Source organism: Mytilus galloprovincialis, chromosome 1 (assembly GCF_965363235.1).
Source record: "Mytilus galloprovincialis chromosome 1, xbMytGall1.hap1.1, whole genome shotgun sequence".
Taxonomy (NCBI): domain Eukaryota; kingdom Metazoa; phylum Mollusca; class Bivalvia; order Mytilida; family Mytilidae; genus Mytilus; species Mytilus galloprovincialis.
This window is the reverse complement of record NC_134838.1, coordinates 114,835,966-114,858,746: the sequence shown is the minus strand read 5'-3', so window position 1 is coordinate 114,858,746 and position 22,781 is coordinate 114,835,966. Positions and strand designations below refer to the sequence as shown.

The following is a 22,781-nucleotide window of genomic DNA, read 5'->3' as shown; positions in this document are numbered from 1 at the left end:
AAGTAACATAAATTGTAAAATGTTAAGCACAATATATCAAAATGATAACCCAAATTTTTTAAAATGTTAGGCACACTACATGAAAATGTGAAACACAATATATCATAATAATATGCTTCACATCTGTTATTACCACAATATCCACATTTTAGAAAACCTTTTCCTGCACGTATCGAAATCAGATTTTAATGACACGCCTAAGTGAAATAAAGTGTTCAGTCTGAAGGTACCCCCAACAAAAGATGGTAATTTGCAACCTTGAACCGGTTCGAGCAAGAAAGATACCATGTTTTGTAGTCAGGCGATATCCTTTTTCAGACTTTTTTTTTAAACAATTGTCATTATGTTTTTCGGGTTTCCCTTTCACCATTTGCTTTACATGTATCACAAAAAAAAAATGCTTTGTGGATTTAAAAATAGAACATAAATAAGGCCGTTAGTTTTCTCATTTGAATTTTTAACATTGTCATTTCGGAGCTTTTTATAGCTGACTATGCGGTATGGGCTTTGTTCATTGTTGAAGGCCGTACGGTGACATATAGATGTTAATTTCTGTGTCATTTTGGTCTCTTGTTGACAGTTGTCTCATTGGCAATAACACCACATCTTCTTTTTTACCTGAATATTCATTTGACGCTGGCTTTTAATAAACAAACAATACATGTAAAGCTATTGCTATAAAGGGGATGTTGATATAATTAATTTTGAAGTCTTCAACTTTATCTCGAAACCCTGTGTTGGTTATATCTTGTAGGTCATCCTCTGTGTTTAAAAGCAAAATTATTTCATCTGGCAAGGAATTAATGAAAGAAAAAAATATAATTTGTCTATATTATTTTTTTATCAAACAAAGGATCATTAGATTATTCATAATCCCTGAAATCATATTAGGGAATTTGTAGAATAATTATTAAAATGTTCAATGATTATGTAAAATCACTGTTCATTTTCAGGGATTATATATAATTACTAATGATTTTAGTGATTCTACTTATTCTCTGAAAAATCAGTGATTCTACGTAATCCCTGATTATACAAATTCACTGTAACATATACATATTGGTATCATATGGCATGCAGTAATTTTGTAGCAAATGTGTAAAATAGAAACTACAATAGTAGATATCTTGATAAAAGTAAACTAAATTTGTGATCATTTGGTGCGGTTACCCATTGACAATCAGACAATCACGATCAATATAATGCGTTGCTGTACCTTTCACGAACAATCATTAATACTAATGAACAAAATTCTTAGATAATCGGATCACTTTCAAGGAAACACTTTCACTATCACTTTAGTTTCAAATTAAGCATGGTATATTAATTTGGAATAGACCATATGAGATTCTAAAACGTACTTTTTCTTTAATTATTCGTAAAGGTTTAAGTGTCACATTTTGTTTTCTCTTTCTTTAAAAAATGGTCTGTATTTTGGTAATACAATGGATTTGTATTGGTAAACTTTGATGTCAAATGTATGAATTGATTATTTTTACGACTCAATAACAGAAATTAAACATTGTATACCTCCTTGTACTGACCAGTTCTTTTGTTGCATAGTTGATGTAGATTCTGTTGATAATGTTGTTACTGTTTCGTCTGTTGTTTCCTGCATGGTTGATACTGAAGTTTCTATAGTTTCTTCAGATTCTACAGCTAAAAAAAATCTTGACATAAAAACATCTACATTTTATTTAAATTGACAATATATTTTTGTTCACAAAATTTGGTATTACATTGGTTTTCAGAGGTTTACAAATTTTATTAGATTTTCTAAAAAGTATTTTGCCTTTTTGATTATTTTTTATTCGCGCGTCACTTTTGTAGACGAAACGCGCGTCTGGCGTAAATACAAAATTCAATCCTGGTATCTATGATGAGTTTATTATCTACATAATGTGTCCTAATTGTACATTGATTAATGATATTTGAAATAATATAGTTTATTATATCATTGTAATGAACGCAGCGATTATCAGTTATTTAATACGGTCACATTATGATGCTGTATACTGTTTTGTAACGATTTATTTGTCCATCAAATTTTATACTTTACAGTTTTAAAATCTATTGTTTTCTTACTGAGTTAGTGTTCACTCGCTTAAGAGTATTGTGTTAACTTTTTTTCTTTTTTCATAATATAAGGCAAGATAAAGACTCTTATCTCTTGTGTTTTATGTTAATGATATAACATGCACTGATCGATTTGATTAAAAAAAACATTTCTAAATTTTATTCAATTTATAATTTCAAAAATGTAATGAAAATAGTAAATCAAGAATTTTGTATCATATAATAGATAGACATCATTCTATATCAAGTGCTTTTTAGAATTTTTTTTTAATATTTTGCAATGTGAAATTAAAAAATCTTCTATACAGAGAAACACAGTTTATGAACATATCTTAATTTTACCTTTTTGTAGGATCAGAACTGCATCTTGAGATAAAGTATTGTTTGCAGATGTTGGCTGAGATTGACGATACAATCCACACATCATTGTTGTAGAATTGAGAACTGCCGTCATACAGGTAGAGGTTATTCCACACAAGGAGGCACAACGTATACTACTCTCCGCATATTCGACGCCTATCAAATATTCATTTCCAGGAGGTAGGCCTGGCATAACATTGAAATAATCTTCGTGCTGTAGAGAATTGACCAACATCATAAGTGTCAAAGTTAAGATGACTTGTAGTATAATTGTTTTCACCATTATGATTAGACAAAACTTCCCGAAATGATTAAAATATCAGAACAAGAATATTTGTATGTGGATCTAAATATCATCGATATAAAAATATAAAAAGAACAAACTCATCAAAGATACCAGGCTTATAATTAACGATTTGTTATAATAATAGGTCCGTGCGAACTTACAAATATTTGCCGATTGAAATGAAATGACAAAGAAAAGAGACGCGCATTCTAATCATCCATAATGTCTTAGTAATCCTCTACAACATGAATTGAAACCCGGGGCCTCGTTTCCTACAAAAAAAAAGAAAACAATCCGATATCTATTTTTTAATTACTGTGTCCATTATTCATACTACAAAACAAATAATTGTTTTTGAAAAAAAAACAAATTCTTTTTATCTTTTATAAATCAATTTTTGAATATTACTGTGAAATCGAAGTAATTTGAAACCAAAGCGAAAAATGAGTTATGTTCATAAAATGATTCTATAAAAACAAAATCATGAATTTAAGAAGTGAATGTTGTGAAAAATTTCCTTCTAAATTATTTCCTTCAGTTTATAAACTCCCAAGTCAAAATCAGTGAATTTTCTATCATCTATTCCATTCAGTTATTATACAAAACTACAATTTAAGATATTTTACAAAATAAGCAATGTTACAAATAAACAATAACATATATAGGCAAAACAATCATCACAGTAAAAAACTAGAGGCGTAAAATATAAAAATAAATCAAAGGGAGGACACAGCAGTTTCAGAACAACGTGAGAGAAAAAGGGAGATGTTGACATCTTGATTGAAGCTTGAAACGTACCTTATCCAAAATATCACAGGTCATATTACTTGCATTTACTTAGTATTTATTATGTTCTAAATATATCTTTATTTGCGTTGATTGAAAGCGAGCTTGGGAAAAATAAGACCACATTGAACAGTATTACCAAATAAGGTTTCATTAACCTATATGATAAAATTGTTTTGGTGCAAAAAAAAAAAAAAAAAACACATTGTGAATTTCCTCTATTATTTGTAAAATTACCAACTAGATTCGTCTTTAAAAATATAATGAGAAAATATTAATTTACGTAGTCTAGTTTCAACCAGGTATACAATGATATTCTTATAATATGAAAATTTTTATAACCTATTGCTCATTAATATTTTCATTTAGTTTATGGTCGGTTACAATATTGTAACTTAACGATATAATTATAAAGGGAAGTCGTCTATAGATTCAATATTGTATGGTCAATATTGTTTGAAGCGAAGTAATAAACGCCCGGAATTAATTTTGATTTTGTTTATAGGTTTGTTGACTGGTTAATTGTTTGGTGTTGTTTCACAAAAAGGAGAGGACCAGAGTCTCATGACACAACTATCGGAGACATGTAAATGCGAAGAAACACATGGTAAGTTCAAACATTTAAAATTCACGTTTCATCGACAGAACACAATTTGTATTCATTTTCAACAAAAAGAAAATACATATTTTAATAAAAATCAAAAGATAAACTGGATTAAAAAATCATCTGTTTTTATTTAACCTTGAACTACTGTGATCCCGTGGATCTGTTTGTAAATTTCGGATAGATAAACAAATTAAAACATTATTTAGTGAAAAGACATCTTCATAAACGTAATGTTTTTCAGAGGATATTGAATTTTTCCACATACAAGAAGGTGCAATGCAAATGAACAGTTTCCAACTAATAAGATTACTTGTACTATTCCAAGTTGGTTGGTATGCTACATTTGCAGAAATTACAGACATGGTAAGTACTAAACTTTTTATAATTGTTAAAAAACGTAAATCTCTTAACCAATTTTTAAAGTAAGGATAAGAACAAAATTTAAAGATCAGAACTAGTACTTTAATTTTTAAATGGTTCACGACGAGTATTAGTTATTACAAAGACCATGCATTACGCTCTCCGGACAAACACTAACGATATGGGCCTTCATATAGTTATTGAATCAGTATTAAATAAGATGATCTGGTATTCTAAGACGACAATAATCCACCATAGTCAAAATGACTTTGATTTAAGAAACATCAGTATGAATTCGAATTTCTCTTGCTTTGTAGCATATACATTTTAAAAATATTGTTTAGGTTAGTGACAATAAGAGATCCTTTTATTAAATTGATAATTACTCATATAAAATGAATTTAGATTTACACGATGTAGCCTACTTGTTTCATGCGGCTACAGTGTATACTATGATGAATGTTCATATCACAAATAGACATGGAGTTTAGGTCCCTTAAATTAAAACAACACCGAAACGGACACATTACGTTAACAGTGTTATAATGATGTTAGGAAATACTTTTCCTCAATTTTTATCTCAAAAATTAGACAACCATGTTTCTCATATTGATAAGAATATTCAAATGTTTTCTAAAGCTAATTAAGAATACAAAAATAAAATATTATTTGAATGATATTTAACATTGTGTTTTAATTTAATTTTCTCTTTAAACAGGCTCCGAATGGAATAGGTTTTAAAGCAGTATCGAGATATTATAAAATCATGGGACCAGTTGGGCAAAGTCGAGAGGCGTTTGAAGAAGAAGAAGAATTAGAGGTAATGCTTTAATCAGAAAGAAGGTCTGTGCCTTTTGGACCAAAATTGTTCACTCTCGTATATGTAACAGTATAATATATCAATAGACCTTTTACAAATAATAATATATATGTTTCAATGAGAAATGTCCTTCAAAAATAGAAGTGGTATAGGGGGATTATATCCTTATATCTGGTATTATAACAGCAGCGTAACTTCAAGTGCCAAAATTTATAATTATGCAAAGGTCGAAAACAGTAAATAAATGTTACACTGACCACTTTCGGTTATAAACCTGGCATCGTTGATAAGTTTCTTATACGATTGTCTATGAAGAAGACTGTAAAAGTCTTGTTATGTTTATATCAGATTCAAAACTGACATAAGTTGTAAATTTCTGTGTCATTTTTGTTTCTTGTGGAGACTTTTCGCATTGGTAATCATACCACATCTTCTTTTTTTATATAAACATTACAAAACTTGTTTATACAGGGTTAGATCAGTATACCCCTGAAGAATAAGTTTATGTGTAGGAGGTTTTTGTTGCTCAAGGAAATCTCATAATGTAGTGAATCATTGTTTTAAAATATTTTATAGTTATTTGATCCGTTTTGAAATTAACTCTCTTTTTAATGCAAGGCACTATTTAGATAATCTGCAACGGCCAATTTGGTACCAACAGCGCTTAAAGACTCAGCACTATATTAATAACAATGTTCTGTATCCAAGTCGTCAAAATCAAGTTCTCTGTGATTAATTCAGTACTGTTTAGGCAATTCACTTGCAGTACATCTGTTCAGTTGATATTTAGACTGTTTAGCTGTTTATCGGAATATGAACTTAATGATTTGAAATATCCGGGTAATTTTAAACATTTTTAACATTTTACTATGTTTTTCAATTTGTATTTGTTAAAAAGATATATATTTGTATATATAGTGTCTCATATGCCTTTCTAGGCTGAGTATTTGTCTTATTTCATTATTGTGCAATGTATTTTATATACTCTGTATAAAAATCTGTAGACAACTATGTGACACTTTATAAATTAGTATTATTATTATTCTAAACAACTTAAAAGGACAAAACATTTTTTTTTAGTTTCAGCCTTTTCAAATGATGTTAAGATCAAGTGACCGTTTGAGATTCAAATTCGTTTACTTCCAAGTGGTAATCTACGAAAGCGTTTTAGCGCCATACCTTTGTTTTTTATTTAATTTCATTCTTTGTTTGCGTATAACGTGAAAAAACACAAACCTTTGCAAACATTTTAATTTCAATTGTACCAAAAGTTTTGTATTTATATGTCCGTCTGTTAAAGTTTGGTTGTGATTAAGTGTGAAGAACCATAAATACAAGGAGAAATCATTATAATAGATATGCGAAGGAATAAGGGATCAACCTTTTAACTTTTAGGGGAGTTTATGGTTTGTTTCTCCCTAAAACAAATATTCTGATCCAAAATGTGCCAATCAAAATAGGTCGTTAAACATACCCTTTTAGTCATGTATTCGTTTATATGAAGTATCTGAAATGAGAAGTATTGACCAGGTTTTTTTTACCATGGCATTGTCATTTTCTTTACTATTTACAAGTCTCAATATTCTTTTTGTATCTGTCGCCTTTCTTTAATAATAAAATTGCGTAAAAACGTTTAGACTGTCAGTAGAAAATTATATACTGAGACAACTGGTGTTGTTCAATTGTACTCCATCATTGCATTATTATTGTACTATCGCTGAATGAACCGAGTTTCGATCTTGTTATCCTGTCCGTCTGTTAAAGTTTGGTTGTGATTAAGTGCGAAGAACCATAAATACAAGGAGAAATCATTATAATAGATATGCGAAGGAATAAGGGATCAACCTTTTAACTTTTAGGGGGAGTTTATGGTTTGTTTCTCCCTAAAACAAATATTCTGATCCCAAATATGCCAATCAAAATAAATCTGGTCTAGCAAATGACAAAAAAAATTATTCTGATCCAGATTTTTCCCATATCTTGTAGTATTTAACTTAACTGATGTGATTGATAGCATCGACAAACTTAAAAGAAATGTAAGCGCTATGCTCGGAAAAAAATCTGAATGAGAAAAAAACTATTCCCCCCCCCCCCATTTTGAAGATAATGGTTGCTCCCCCTAAGTGAATGCTTGAAGTGCATTATTCACAAATAGAATTTGTATCAGAAAAGTATATAGTTTACCAAGAAAATAGATATGGTATAGGCATAATTCAATGGAATGTCCAATATTTTGAACATTTTGATTAAGCAGATAGAGGAAAATAATGTGAAGGTCGTTAAACATACCCTTTTAGTCATGTATTCGTTTATATGAAGTATCTGAAATGAGAAGTATTGACCAGGTTTTTTTTACCATGGCATTGTCAGTTTTTTTACTATTTACAAGTCTCAATATTCATTTTGTATCTGTCGCCTTTCTTTAATAATAAAATTGCGTACTAACGTTTAGACTGTCAGTAGAAAATTATATACTGAGACAACCGGTGTTGTTCAATTGTACTCCATCATTGCATTATTATTGTACTATCGCTGAATGAACCGAGTTTCGATCTTGTTATCGGGTGTATTGAAAGTGGACTTTCTAGACAATAGACTTGGGAAATGGTCCTTGTTTTTGTAATAGGAATAAGTCAAGCAATGTAACATTGTGGTATTGTAGAGTTCTCTCAGTGTCAATTATCAAAATCCTTCAAAAAAATCTATATTTATCCTTTCTTAAAACATAGTTTGGCAATTGTGATAGGTTGCCGGACTAAAAAAGCAAGAATAAGGAGATCTAAAACTGGTATGGTTCATAAATATGGTTCATCCAAATATTGTATTGCCTACGTCTGGAAGAATCCTGACTAGTGAATATATGTTTTTATATAGTATTGATTTTCGAATTCAAGTGATTGAAAAAGTGGTCTGCATTTAGAGAAAATTGTACTAAATTAAAAAAAAAATCAGTAATTATGAGGAGCCTAAAAAAAAATACATTCTTAAATCTTCAGTTTGTGCATTTCACTGGAGCTTCGAACGTGTAGTCTAAACTAATCAAAGATACCAGATTTATAATTCGGGATGCCACACACTTTTTGTTTTGTTTTGATAAGATTGAATAGTGAACCTCGAATCAAACCAGTCGGATGGTCGAATCATATACAAAGTTAAATAGCATTAAAAACCAAAAATTCATAAAATTGAATACGGCTTGTGCAATATATGCATGGTGTAGAAAAAAAAAACAATTTTTTTAAGGAATATACCATTTCATAAACAACCATTTTTAGATAAAGACCAAATAAACATATATCACGCCAACACATTTTCTTTAAATTGCTGACTACTGGGTTAGTGATACGCTGGGACGAAACCTCCACAAACAGTGGTCTTTAATCTGTAATCTTTTTTAAGCAAACAAATAGAATGTTATTCAATATATTGAAGTCTTTTTAAAGAAACTGATAATTACTTCGATAATTGCATAGATTTAAGAGAACGACTGTAATTAAAATATTCATAATACCTAAGTATTCACCAATCTATGAAAAGTTTAATTCCTGCTATGACATGTAAAGAGTATAATTATAAATACATTTTTTACCTTTGAAATTTCTTTATTCGAAATTGTATTATTAAAAGTAGGCTAAAAAAAAAGGTATGAATATTTATTTTAAACTGTTTTGTTTCCCAATAAATACAATAACGAACATAGTATATAGAAAAAAGCGATTTTAATAAAATTGCTTTATATTATTATGTTCAAAGTCTGAAGAGATTCCCTTTTTATTCACCCGTTACCAGTCAACGACATCTGACGATGTACGATCACTGATACATATGTAAATTCGTTTTGATTCATCAGCATAGGATATAAATCATGTTTTGGTTTCTTTTTTCCTCCTTTCCTATGACGAGAATTGTCAATTAAAATGTCAAATATGTAAATTTCAATCAATATATTAATTGCCACATGGACAGCGGAACAGATTTTTTTTATAAAGATTAACGGTGGCTAACAACACTGTGTTACGGTTTGTTATCCAACTGTTAGACATTAGTTACTGATTTTTTCAGAACTTAATTATTCACTATCCCAATAAAATCTGTACAAATATGAATACATAAATACATAAAAAAATATATTAAAAAACCTATACTTATAAAAAGGAGATCTGGTATGGTTGCAAATGATACAACTATCCACCTTAGTTCAAATAAAGTGGATGTAATCAATTAAAGGCAACTTTATGGCCTTCAACAACGAGAACCGATACCATATAGTCGGATATAGAAGGCCTCGACATACAAATAGGAATAAATTCAATTGAAAAAAAAACTAGCGGCCATATTTATGATATGTTTGTAATTTTTTAAAACTTATTTTTGTTTGGAAACGATTCATCGATTGTAGACAGATAATCCCAGATACAATAAAGGCAACAGTAGTATACCGCTCATAAATCCATGGACAAAAAAACAAAATCGGGGTAACAAACAAAATAGATTAAAAAAGAAATTAACGAACATAGTATTTGAATTAAACGATTGTCATTAAGCTTTGAAATATTAGAATGAAAAAATAAACGAATCAAAATTTTATTAAAATTCTGTATTTTTGTTGATGATGAGAATATGCATTCTTATTATTTGAACGATAAGGTTTGCGGAAAAATCGTTTGGTAAGAACATTTCAAAAGGCAATTGTTGACCAAAACTCGGACAGGCAACATCTATTAGATAATTTGAATTCTCCTCAGAAATCATGGACAAAAATGAAGAAATTAAAACACATTCTTTGTTTCACTATATGACAGGAAGAAGTTAAAGCAAAGGAGGAAAATGATGAAACGTCTGGATACGAATTTGAATTACAGAGGGAAGAAGAGAAATATTTAGATTACCAGGAACAAAGAAAATTAGCGAGGGAGAAGGGAGACGATCCAGACAACGTTAAAGAATCGTATGATGCTAAACACTATGAAGTATGTTCGCAATATGTTTTATACTCATTCAATAATATCAGAGTTATAAAAAGGACCTCAATTAACAAATGGTCTAAGTAGGCGGACTGTATCACTAGCCTGTCAACACCGAGGTGCTCTCGACTCTCAATCTTTATTTGCTGAAACTGTTAGTTTTCCTAAAAAATTATGGATGGTGTGGGTCTCTCCTGGAACAGATTAATGCAACATCCTCCATCAATGAAACTGATCACCACCACATTAAAAAGGCTAATGTGCGTAAGGTGGCGTCAAATCAGTCAATGTAACAATCAGAATTATTAGCAGTTAGATTATATTCAAGTTTAAATTTTTAGACATCATATTATGCATGTATGATATCTTAAAAAGATGTTTATAGTTCCAATATCATATTTCAATTGGGAACCTTAACTGCATTTTTGTATATTTTAAATTCTCATTGCTACCTAATGAAAAGAATATGGTGCTATTATATGTTATCGGATTATATTATATTATATTATAATTTCCGATTTTGTTATTGATTTTTTTGGTTCATGTCAAAACGTTTTTTAAAATTTTTAATTCAATCACTGCATGTAATTTCCTTTAATGGCTGTAAATAAATATCGAATACAACACAAAAGGTGGACGATTTTGTGTAAAAGGAAACATTTTGTCTTATTTTTTCCCCCAAGTTGATGTTTTTGTTGATCTTTGATGCTATTTGATTACATGTTTTCCTTTTTTGGCGTTTTTGAAGTTGGTAGGGGAGTAGGAAAGAGGCGATGAATTATGAGTTTAACCGATAACACTCTTTTATAATGACTGAAACATTTCATTTCAGAAATATTATCAGGTTGGACAATCTTCCAAAAATAAATGGCCAAAGAAGACAAGTAGAACAAAGAGACTCGCCATTGAAGATTCTGATAAGTACTGGGATAAAGGAATTATTCCTTATACATTTACAGACACAATTGAAGGTTTGTTGTTACTTTGGTTGTGTATTGCGATAAAATTAATGTTTATGCCAAAATTTTTCATGTTTGTTTTTTATTATTAACACATGAAAAATTAAGGCAACAGTTGTATGCCACTGTTCAATAGTAATATATCGATTAAGCAAAAACAAACCCGGGTAACAAACCAAAACCGAGGGAAACACATCAGCTATATGAGGTAAATAACGTCCGTCGTCGTTAACTTTTAAAAAAATCTTCTCCTCTGAAACTATTGAGCCAAATTAAACCAAACTTGGCCACAATCATCTTTGGGGTATCTAGTTTTTAAAATGTATCCGGTGACCCAGCCAACCAACCAAGATGGCCGCCATGGCTAAAAATAGAACATAGGGGTAAAATGCAGTTTTTGGCTTATTACTAAAAAACCAAAGCATTAAGAGAAAATCTGACATGGGGTAAAATTGATTATTAGGTCAAGATCTATCTTCCCTGAAATTTTCAGATGAATCAGACAATCCGCTGTTTGGTTGCTGCCCTGAATCGGTAATTTTAAGGACATTTTGCTGTTTTTGGTTATTATCTTGAATATTATTATAGATAGAGATAAACTGTAAACAGCAATAATGTTCAGCAAAGTAAGATTTACAAATAAGTCATCATGACCGAAATTGTCAATTGACCCCCTAAGGAGTAATTGTCCTTTATAGTCAATTTTTAACAATTTTCATAAAATTTGTAAATTTTTATTAACATTTTCCACTGAAACTACTGGGCCAAGTTCATTATAGATAGAGATAATTGTAAGCAAGCAAGACTGTTTAGTAAAGTAAGATGTACAAACACATCACCATCACCAAAACACAATTTGTCATGAATCCATCTGCTTCCTTTGTTTAATATTCACATAGACCAAAGTGAGCGACACAGGCTCTTTAGAGCCTGTAGTTGGGTTTGTCATGGTATTGTCAGTTTGTGGAATGGAGCAAGGCTGTTCAAAATTACTAATCCAAAGGAACAACTTTTTGGGCAAATCGAAAAAAAAATTCATTGTTTCTTTCTTCTTTTATATTACATAGAAAAAATCCGGGAATCTTTCCTTTTGTTGGTAAAAAAAACCCCGATGGTTTCATTTGTTTTTGTCTATCGTTATTTGTTTTATGGTATTTTTCATTTTGACATAATAGTTATCAAAGGTACCAGGCGTATAATTCAATACGCCAGACGCGTGTTTCGTGTATATAAGACTCATCAGTGACACTCAGATCAGAATAGTTAGATAGTCAAACAAAGATTAAAGTTAAAGTAGTTATCAAAGGTACCAGGATTATAATTAAGTACACCAGACGCGCGTTTCGTCTACATAAGACTCATCAGTGACGCTCATATCAAAATATTTATAAAGCCAAACAAGTACAAAGTTGAAGAGCATTGAGGATCCAAAATTCCAAACAGTTGTGCCAAATACGGCTAAGGTGATCTATGCCAGGGATAAGAAAATCCTTAGTTTTTCGAAAAATTCAAAGTTTGTAAACAGGAAATTTATATAAAATACCACATTATTGATATTCATGTCAACACCGAAATGTTGACTTACTGGACTAGTGATACTCTCGGGGACGAAAGTCCACCAGCAGTGACATCGACCTAGTGGTGTAAATAGTTATCAAAGGTACCAGGATTGCAATTTAGTACGCCAGACGTGCGTTTCGTCTTCTTAAGACTCACCAGTGACGCTCATATCAAATTATTTATAAAGCCAAGCAAGTACAAAGTTGAAGAGTATTGGTGACCCAAAATTCCCAAAAAGTTGTGCCAAATACGATTAAGGTTATCTATGCCTGGGATAAGAACATCTTTGGTATTTCGAATAATTAATACTTTTGCAATCAGTAAATTTGTAAAAATGACCATATAACAAATATTTTATTGTAGAGTCTAACGTAATGTCCAAGATTAGAGCTAAAAGTAGATTCCATTACTGGAGTTGTATCCGATTTGTTCCCTGGACATCAACTACTAGTCAACAATATTCGTTAGACCATGATAATTATCTAATACATGTTGAGAAAAAGGGGTAAGATTAAACAATAAACACCGACTTTTCCATCAACAACAATTGCAAATAATGAATGTATGAAAAATTGGTAGCAATTTATACACGCGTAGATATCTTACTCAATTTGATTCCAAATGAAATTACAATAATAATAATGAAATGTTTTAATGCCCTTGTGAGCTAACAAAAATGTTTAAAAACTATCTGCATGTATAATTTCAACAGTGTGCAATATACGCAAAATTTGTTGTTGGTTCTAGCGCACACTCTTCTAGTTAGACGACCCCCCCCCCCCCCCAAAAAAAAAAAACAACAACAAAAGAACAAACAAAAAAGCAATTAAAAATGAAAAATACGTTTTCTTTTGTATTTTAACACTACAATCAAAAGTGTGAGAAAAAAATTCTTTGAACAATGGGATGTTAATTATGTCAATTAAAGCACATATGTAGAATCAATGCTTTTTTATCTGTTAGATGCTGGTCACATGTTGGAAATATGAAGATGGACGGTCAGAAAATTTCATGTTGTAAAGGTGTAAGTATACAGCAATCTCCTTCATATTTCTTGACATCTTTGAGTTTATGCAGGATGACTTGATTCTTCAACAACAGGGTAGAAGATTTCATGTTTATTTCGCTACATATTCATTATAGCGCATCATAGAAAAAAGTAAGAAGAAGTAAATCTATATTTAGCTAATTCTTAATTACATAACTAACAAATGTTTAACCGAAGGAACTGAAGTTTAATTGTAATATGCAAAATAATAAAATAAAAACCTTTGCGGCCAATTTTCTCCAAGAATTGCTACAACATACTATCAAAATATATCAAGGTGAAAACAAAAACGCATACACGTAACTTACCACGCTGCTTTCGTTTTTATGAAACGACAACAATTTATTTTGTGTAGAGCTCTATTCCTTTATATGGATTCGCTGGATGTGTGAACTTACTTACTAAATGTTTATTTCGTGTCGCAAGTGAAGATGTAAATTATTAGCATTCTGTTTCCTGGAGTTTTGGTAATTTGGTGTATTTTTTAATTTAAGGTAACGTGTATTCATGAACTTGGGCATGCGATTGGTCTTCATCACGAACAGAAAAGTCCACTACGTGATGTCTATTTGAGAGTTAACGAGGAGAACATTGAACCAGGTAGATATCTTTTATACACATCGAATCTCTTGTTTTTGATGAACTGCAAAAATATTTTCAAATATTATTTGTTCACTATCAACAATTTGTGTAATTGTGCCATATTCTGTATGTAAGTGCCTATTCCAAGTCAGGAGCCTGTAATTCAGTGGTTGTCGTCCTATGTGTCTGTGTTTCATATTTATTTTTTCGTTTTAAAAAATATTTTTGGTCGTTGTTTTTCTTGTTTAAATTGTTTTTCATTTGTCATTTCGGGACCTTTTAAAGCTAAATGTGCGGGGTGGGCTTTGTTTATTGTTGTAGGCCATACTGTAATCTATAGTTGTTAATTTCTGTGTCATTTGGTCTCTTTGGGAAAGTTTTCTCATTGGCAATCACACAACATCTTCTTATTTATAATGGAGCTTAGTGAGTTAAACCACTTCAATTGATATTTTGTAGTGTGTCTTTCTATGTTGTGATATTACACTATTGTTTTAGATGAGAGTGAAGGTTTGGTACCATTAAAACGTTTAAACCCGCTGCAATTGTCCTAAGTCAGGAATCTGATGTTCAGTAGTTGTCGATTGTTGATTTGGTTTATGTGTTTTTCGTTTCTTGTTTATGTAAAGATTAGACCGTTGGTTGTCCCGTTTGAATGGTTTTACACTAGTCATTTTTTGGAGCCCCTTTATAGCTTGCTGTTCGGTGTGAACCAAGGTTCCGTGTTGAAGACCGTACTTTGACCTATAATGGTTTACTTTTATAAATTGTGACTTGGATATAGAGTTGTCTCATTGGCAAGTACATACCACATCTTCTTATATCTATTTGTCAGGCACATTTCTAATTGAAATAATAAGGTATGAAGGAATATATTTTAAGGATAAACTATTTACCTTTTTCAATAGCTTATACCATTTCACTTTCAAATGTAGTATGCATTTGAATTTAGGCTTCATAACATCCATTTGTTGAAATGTAAAATTATTGTTTATCATCAAACCAAGTATTTATATTACAGAAAAAATAAGTGGATATAATGAGGTTGAACCAATGGAATCCAAAACCTTTGGATACTTTGATATGGCCAGTGTTATGTTGTACAACAAATACGTAAGTAACAATTGAATAATAAATAAATAAATCTCAGATGATTAGTAACACAACTTCTATAAAGAGTATAGACTACTGACACCTTTTGATGCACAATCTCGAATAAGGGTTAACTGTTCAATATGGGTAGCATAAAAAAAATATAAAAAACACATTTGAATGTGAACTGTCGTTAAATATTTCAATTACTTAATGTCTTAAACTTAACACATTCGGCATTCGGTTTAACGATATTCTAAGTGCTGATATTATTTTTTAGGGGTTATCAATCATTTGATATGAAATGCTTCTCATTATCAAGAGAGATTAAAAATAAAAATAACCTCTTTTTTTATTACTGTAAGAAGTATAGGCATGGTTAAATGATTGTTTGAAATAAAGTCCGTGAGTACTAAACCTCGATTGATAAAAAATTGCGGCTTCCACAGGGTGGCCTGTTGCAAGGACAAACTTCTGTCCCTACCCAACATATCCTGATGTTCCTATGGCATTTAAAATTTCACTCCTTTCATTCCATATGTTAAATCTTGTCTTCGGCAAAACATGTTGTCGTTACAGTGGCACCAGAAAACAGAAAATGTTTCTTTAATAGTAGTATACATATGGCTTACGATTTCATTTGTCTTTCACCTTGACATAAAGGCTTTTAAATAATAAAAGGACAATTCGAATATCTTGGTTTTTAGGCTTTTTCAAGTAACGGCATGCCAACATTAACGTTGTTTGATTCCAATATGGAGTACCTTCTGACCAACCCAGATCCACACATGTATTACATGTTTAAAGAAGTAACATCTCTGTATAAATGTAAAGGCAAGTATTACATTTCTTTCTACTTTAACAATGACTTCATTAAAAAAGTATATTCAATTCTGTATTTCGTTTTATACTATCATTTCGCAAATTCGTGAAACATTTAAACCATTTAAAAGTATTTGGCTCTCAGACGGTTTATGTTACAGAGTTATATAGGCTGTTTGTAAGGAGATTGTGAAATTAATGGAAAAAACATCTTTCTCTCAGCATGTTTATTGCGCTTCGTCTTTAATTGTTATTTTAGATTATACAACAGAATTTAAGAACAATTATCATCTCAGTATTTGTTAACCGAAAGTGGAAAAAGTATTTTTTATTTCGTAATGAAGAATCAATATCTATAGCAGACATTGTTTCAACTGTATGACACAGGACGCAAATAAAGGCAACAGTTGTATACCGCTGTTCGAAATTCATAAATATATTGAAAAAAAAAACACATTTTACAAACTAAAACCGAGGGAAATGCATCAAATAAAAGAGGAGAACAACGACACAACAGAAACACAACATTAAAACTGTTTTTATTACTTTTTTATTTAGATATGAAATGTTCAGGTTTTGCAACTGAATGTAAAAACGATGGATATGTTGCATTTGTTCGTGATACCTGTACATGCAGATGTCCCAAAGGTCTTGATCCAATAACAGGATGCTCATCTGTTTATCATGGAGGTAATTAAAAACAAAGAGTAACAAAATTAACCATATCATTGCTTTGAATACTACCTTTTTGAAGAAAAAAAGAATGTAGACTTTTTTATTTCATATTACCTAATCTGTGGTACGACAGAGGGAAAGACCCTGTTTTTCATTTTGATAGATAATAAAAAGAAACAAATTAACATTATATATTTTGTATTTATTTTTCTAAGACCTATACATATGACCTTGCTTATAGTGTTGTGTCTCTATGTGGTATAATCGATGGTCTACTAGCTAATATATGGACAGTTTTTTGTGAACGCAGATTTTATAAACAGTTGGAAAAACATATAAATGAACTAAAAATTAAACATAAAACATACCAGACTAACACAGTCCAGAATCTCCTGACTTGTGTATACCAGATATAACACTATTATTATTTTTAGTTTTGCAACATAGTTTAATGTTTACGCTCTTTTAAAAATTTTCAGATACAAATTTGCAAGGATTGGGATGGCCATTGGGTACATTTTCAATCTTGAAACCAGTAGACGGATGTCCCTCAAACTATGAAGAAGGAAATATAATTCAATCCGTAGAAAGCATAAGGACATCAACGAAATTTAACCTTGATTCTAGAAACGAAAAAACAAGCTTCGATTTCAAATTCTGTACTAAGAGAACAGAAACAAAAACCAATAGTCAGGCAGTTTGGGAACCTGGTCAATATTGCATTCTAAGTCACAACGGATTGTGTCTAAAGGGTATGTAGTAGCATTTTTACTGAATTTAAAATCTGTATTCCCAGATTCAAACTCTAACAATGAGGTGGCATCAAGGTTTGTATTTTGTCAAAACTATTGTTCAAAGTTTTAACAGAAGTTGCATAACAACACTAAATGACGTTACGAAAACCAAGCCAAAAATACTGTTTTCCAAAATATCACAAGCATGATTTATTTGCCAATATTTTCTACACCATTTTATCAAAAATGAATACGTTGAGTTATTTTTCTTTGCACAGACATTCAAATTTATAAAGATAAGTTAGTTCAGTTATGGCCCGATATGTCCACGATTATTTAGTTCATTGTGTCAAGATGATGAAAACATCATGTTGATCAACGGACATACAAAAAAAAAAATAGATAAATAAATGGAACTTACAGTTCAAATAGAACGTAACATTTATACAAATACATATAGATGTACGTTCACAAAATTGTCCAGATTTCAACTATATCTTGGCTGAAAAAACGTTGATCTTTGGGTTTATATGTTTTCTTATCTATATTTATTTATTGACATATGTTCTGTATTTTTCTGGCCCTAATATTTGCAGGGAACAATCCTGTCTTCATGTAATCTAGATACACATCGTATGGTGTCGTAATGAAAAAAAAAACGAAACACAAACAATCATAGTTATCAAAGGTACCAGGATTATAATTTAGTACGCCAGACGCGCGTTTCGTCTACATAAGACTCATCAATGACGCTCATATCAAAATATTTATAAAGCCAAACAAGTACAAAGTTGAAGAGCATTGAGGATCCAAAATTCCAAAAAGTTGTGTCAGATACGGCTAAGGTAATCTATGCCTGGGATAAGAAAATCTTTAGTTTTTCGAAAAATTCAAAGTTTTGTAAACAGGAAATTTATAAAAAATGACCACATTATTGATATTCATGTCAACACCGAAGTGTTAACTACTGGGCTGGTGATACCCTCGGGGACGAAACGTCCACCAGCAGTGGCATCGACCCAATGGTGTAAATAGTTATCAGAGGTACCAGGATTATAGTTTAGTACGCCAGACGCGCGTTATATATTCAACGAAGAGACCCGTTTCAAAGCGAGTATCTTTGTTGTTGCTATGATTCAAAATGAAAATAGCTAAATATAAAAAAAGAAGATGTGGTATGATTGCCAATGAGACAACTATCCACAAAAGACCAAAATGACACAGATATTAACAACTATAGGTCACCGTGCGTATTTATTTGAAATTTTCAACTGAAAGAAGGGATCATATTAGGGCCTTATCGACTCCTTAATGTATCTGTATCATGCATCTTGAGATGAATTAAAAAAAAAATATGTTAGGAAAGCAACATAATCATAATAGTTGACATCACAATATAAATGAAAAATAACACTTTTTAGACTTTATGCACCAGAAACATTTAAGTAGTTGAGACGGTTGAATAATATTGATGTTCCCCTGAAATCATTGTAAGATTTAAAAAATGTGCTGTTACTTCAGAACATTTACAAACCGTGAATAGGCCATTCTGTGCTAATATCAATCGACATTAGCTACAGACTGAAGTGTTTCATTAACAAACAATTTGACCTTGTGTAGCATGCCGTTGGGTTGCTGACTCATTCACGCATACCAATGTCTTCAAATATCAATATATAATTTACATGTTAAGGAGTAGACATTAAACATGAATAAAACTATATAAAAACACAGTTGTGTTACACTTATTGCAGGATTTACTGAGGGATTCATAAAGTTTGGCAATGGCGATGTGAAGATAGTTAAGAAACCAATACCGGACGGGAAGTTTACGGGTGACTCCATGATATGGCATTTCTGTTGCAGAGAAGACGGTAGTTGGAAAGATCCAGTATATCTCCCAACTAAAGAACCATTCACATTATTTCCTACAGATAGTGAATGTCAAGAGGTCAAAGGTAACTTATCTTTGTTGGTTGTTTCTTATTATCTATGCATAATGTTAGTATATAACTTTTATATATGTCATTAAGATGATATATGTTTCGTTATGGTAGAGGTAGTGTTGCTTGTTCTATGCGTTTTTGCACTACTTTATTGTGTAATCTTGCTTGGCATTTGTTAAATGTTTGATAGAAATTTAAATAACGTATAAGGAATGCACAAGTTTACATTTGCTCAAATGAATAACAACCTACTTTTGCAAAGCATAAACGGACCACTCTTGTGATAGATCACTCTGAGTATAACCTAATGCGTTTTGTTTGAATTACATCATCAAGTTTTTACTAACATGCATTGCTGAACGTGCAAATGGTAAACCAAAGTGTATAATTTTTTTACCACACATTCATTTTATTAAAAAATGAAGCTTCAAGGATAAAAGAATACAATCCGGTTTACACCTGTAACGATGTTTCAACACGCAAAATAATGTAAAAAAGAAGGAAATTGACAAACAAACAGCTGTTTGCCACTATTCAAATCTTAAAATTTCGCAGTCCGTCAAGTATGGCAAATAGTTATCAAAAGTACCAGGATTATAATTTAATACGCCAGACGCGCGTTTCGTCTACATAAGACTCATCAGTGACGCTCATATCAAAATAGTTATAAAGCTAAACAAGTACAAAGTTGAAGAGCATTGAGGATTCAGAATTCCTAAAAGTTGTGCCAAAGTGTAGCAACACATCATTTGTAATCTTTCTAGCTGGAATTTATTGTTGTTTGATTAACAATGTGTGCTTAATTGTGATTTATATATATCTATACTTCAAATTAAGATATGAAAGCAGAAAAGCAATGGTTCATGCTGAAGGGTAGCAGCAGAGTCCTAATTGCTGGACTAGCACCTAATTCACGGATAGCAAGGAAAACGTCGGTTTTTATCAATGTTTGCTACTACTGGCCAATTAATTACGGTATGCTTCTATATCTTTAGTTCTATATATACAAATATAATGTTTTCTTTTAATTAGAATGCAACAAAGTTAAGATAATGACAGAAATAAAGATAAAGAAAAGTACAATACTACTCATAACCTTTATTTTTTGCATTTTGTTACTTACTTTTATTTTTCCATACTATCAATTATATGATAAATATGGTTAATGAAAAGATTCATTCAGATAAACATAAAAATAGTTGATGATACACAGCCTTTATCAATAATAAATGATACAGCCTTTATAAATATTTAATGATACAGCCTTTATTAATAGTTAATGATACAGCCTTTATTAATAGTTAATGATACAGACTTTCTTAATAGTTAATGATATAGCCTTTATTAGTAGTTAATGATACAGACTTTATTGATAGTTAATGATACAGCCTTTTTTTTAATAGTTAATGATACAGCCTTTATCAATAGTGAATGATATAGCTTTTATTCATAGAATGGTGCCATGTCTATTTTACGAAAGTATACATTGTTCATTTTAAATTGTTTAATAAAAAGAACACGTATCTAAAAACAACAACAACACCAACATAACCCCAACAACACCCAAATTACCCCTTTAACATCATGTAAAAAAACAGATTATATAATGGGCGTGACAATTACTGTCGAAATTCCTTTCTTATAATACAGATATACATGACGGGTTTAATCATTTATATCACATTTTAGATTGCGGTGGTATAGTAACGATTTCAGAGAGGAATCCGAAGGCCATCATAAGTTCTCCAAACTTTCCACAAGCTTATAATTCTAAGCAACAATGTAGCTGGACAATAAAGGTAAAACCTATTACTAACACAACTGTAGAAAATTGTGAGAACTATGATGACAGTTTATTATTAAGTTAATTGCATATCATAACATAAATACGTAGGTATGGTTAACCGTAGTAATTATTGTACATACTAGCAGTTATTTCCCCTGACATTGTAAAGACTCTAAGAGAACTCCAAACACACGTTCGTTTGTCTGTGAAATTTCTGAATTGTCTTTCAATTTTAACATGCTTATATCAAATTATTGAAAAAATTCTTTTCATAAAAGATACTGATTTTGTCTCAACCATCCACCTGGATAAAAAAGAGTAGAATTGTCAGAATTGGTCATATTGTTAATATTTGAAAAAAATGACCTATATACCTCTAAAAGGTAAGCTGCAGAACTCAATGATAAACATTTTTAATAAACTGTTCTATAGCAAATAACTGTAAGTAGAATAAAATACCTCTCGATCTAAATTTGTGAAATATGTTGCTTTATTCAAAACAATTTTAGAGATTGTTCTTTTCATTCTAATATATATCTTATTTCAAAAAAAAAAATGGTTATGGCTTTACGTATGTTTACTTTCAGAGTCCTGAAAATACCAAAATGAAACTGGCATTTGATAAGTTTGACATTCAGTCCACTGTTGATGGTGAAAGTTCATTTCCCATATGCGAGGATTCATTAGAAGTACGGTTTACACTACCAGGTCATCCAGGAGTCAAGTAAATATTTTTGTCATCAAAATATGTTTTTTTATTGTGTTTTGACCCAATGTAAGACGTTTTATTTTATGCACAATTTTTTGGACTACATTTGAATCACTTCTTAAGAAATTATATAGATGAAATATTTTGATACAAAAAGCAAAATGTTAACATAAAGTCATGTTTACTCAACCCACTTGTGCAGTAAATCTCAAAATAGTTTTCTTCTCACATTTTTTTTCCGTGTAAGCAAGTTAATTCTGACAAATGATAAAAACCAGAAGTCTTGTTGAGAATGAGATCAAACAATATTGGAAGCAAAGTATATTAGAATAACGCATCCATAAAAAAAGATACAATTTATTTTGGGAAAATGTTTTGTAGCTATTGTGGACGAAGGTTCAGCTCTGTTATTATCTCAGAAGTGAATTATATTGGACTAACATTATCTTCCGGGGTAACAGGAACTGGAAATGGTTTTAAAGCTTCTGTGTCATTGATTACTGGTAAGTATATTCTATATTTTGCATTGGAATATCGATTAGATTTAGATAGAGTTCGATCTCTGATAATAATGAATATACTGTTCATAAATAAAATCAAATCTAAGTA

General features: G+C 30.7%; 1 protein-coding gene across 1 annotated transcript in view; it reads left to right on the top strand.

Annotated features, from left to right (window-relative positions):
• The first annotated feature begins 4,038 nt into the window (after window positions 1-4,038).
• The window catches only part of LOC143052548 (uncharacterized), a 38,248-nt gene continuing 19,505 nt past the window's right edge, over window positions 4,039-22,781 (top strand). Inside the window, exons 1-17 of the mRNA XM_076225605.1 lie at window positions 4,039-4,115; window positions 4,357-4,478; window positions 5,194-5,295; window positions 10,098-10,265; window positions 11,092-11,230; window positions 13,142-13,283; window positions 13,742-13,802; window positions 14,321-14,426; window positions 15,430-15,521; window positions 16,208-16,334; window positions 16,881-17,012; window positions 17,477-17,749; window positions 19,486-19,689; window positions 20,515-20,652; window positions 21,367-21,476; window positions 22,051-22,187; window positions 22,554-22,675. Of these exons, the coding sequence (XP_076081720.1) occupies window positions 4,073-4,115; window positions 4,357-4,478; window positions 5,194-5,295; window positions 10,098-10,265; window positions 11,092-11,230; window positions 13,142-13,283; window positions 13,742-13,802; window positions 14,321-14,426; window positions 15,430-15,521; window positions 16,208-16,334; window positions 16,881-17,012; window positions 17,477-17,749; window positions 19,486-19,689; window positions 20,515-20,652; window positions 21,367-21,476; window positions 22,051-22,187; window positions 22,554-22,675 (2,218 nt within the window). The 5' untranslated portion in view covers window positions 4,039-4,072. The remainder of the gene's footprint in view (window positions 4,116-4,356; window positions 4,479-5,193; window positions 5,296-10,097; window positions 10,266-11,091; window positions 11,231-13,141; window positions 13,284-13,741; window positions 13,803-14,320; window positions 14,427-15,429; window positions 15,522-16,207; window positions 16,335-16,880; window positions 17,013-17,476; window positions 17,750-19,485; window positions 19,690-20,514; window positions 20,653-21,366; window positions 21,477-22,050; window positions 22,188-22,553; window positions 22,676-22,781) is intronic.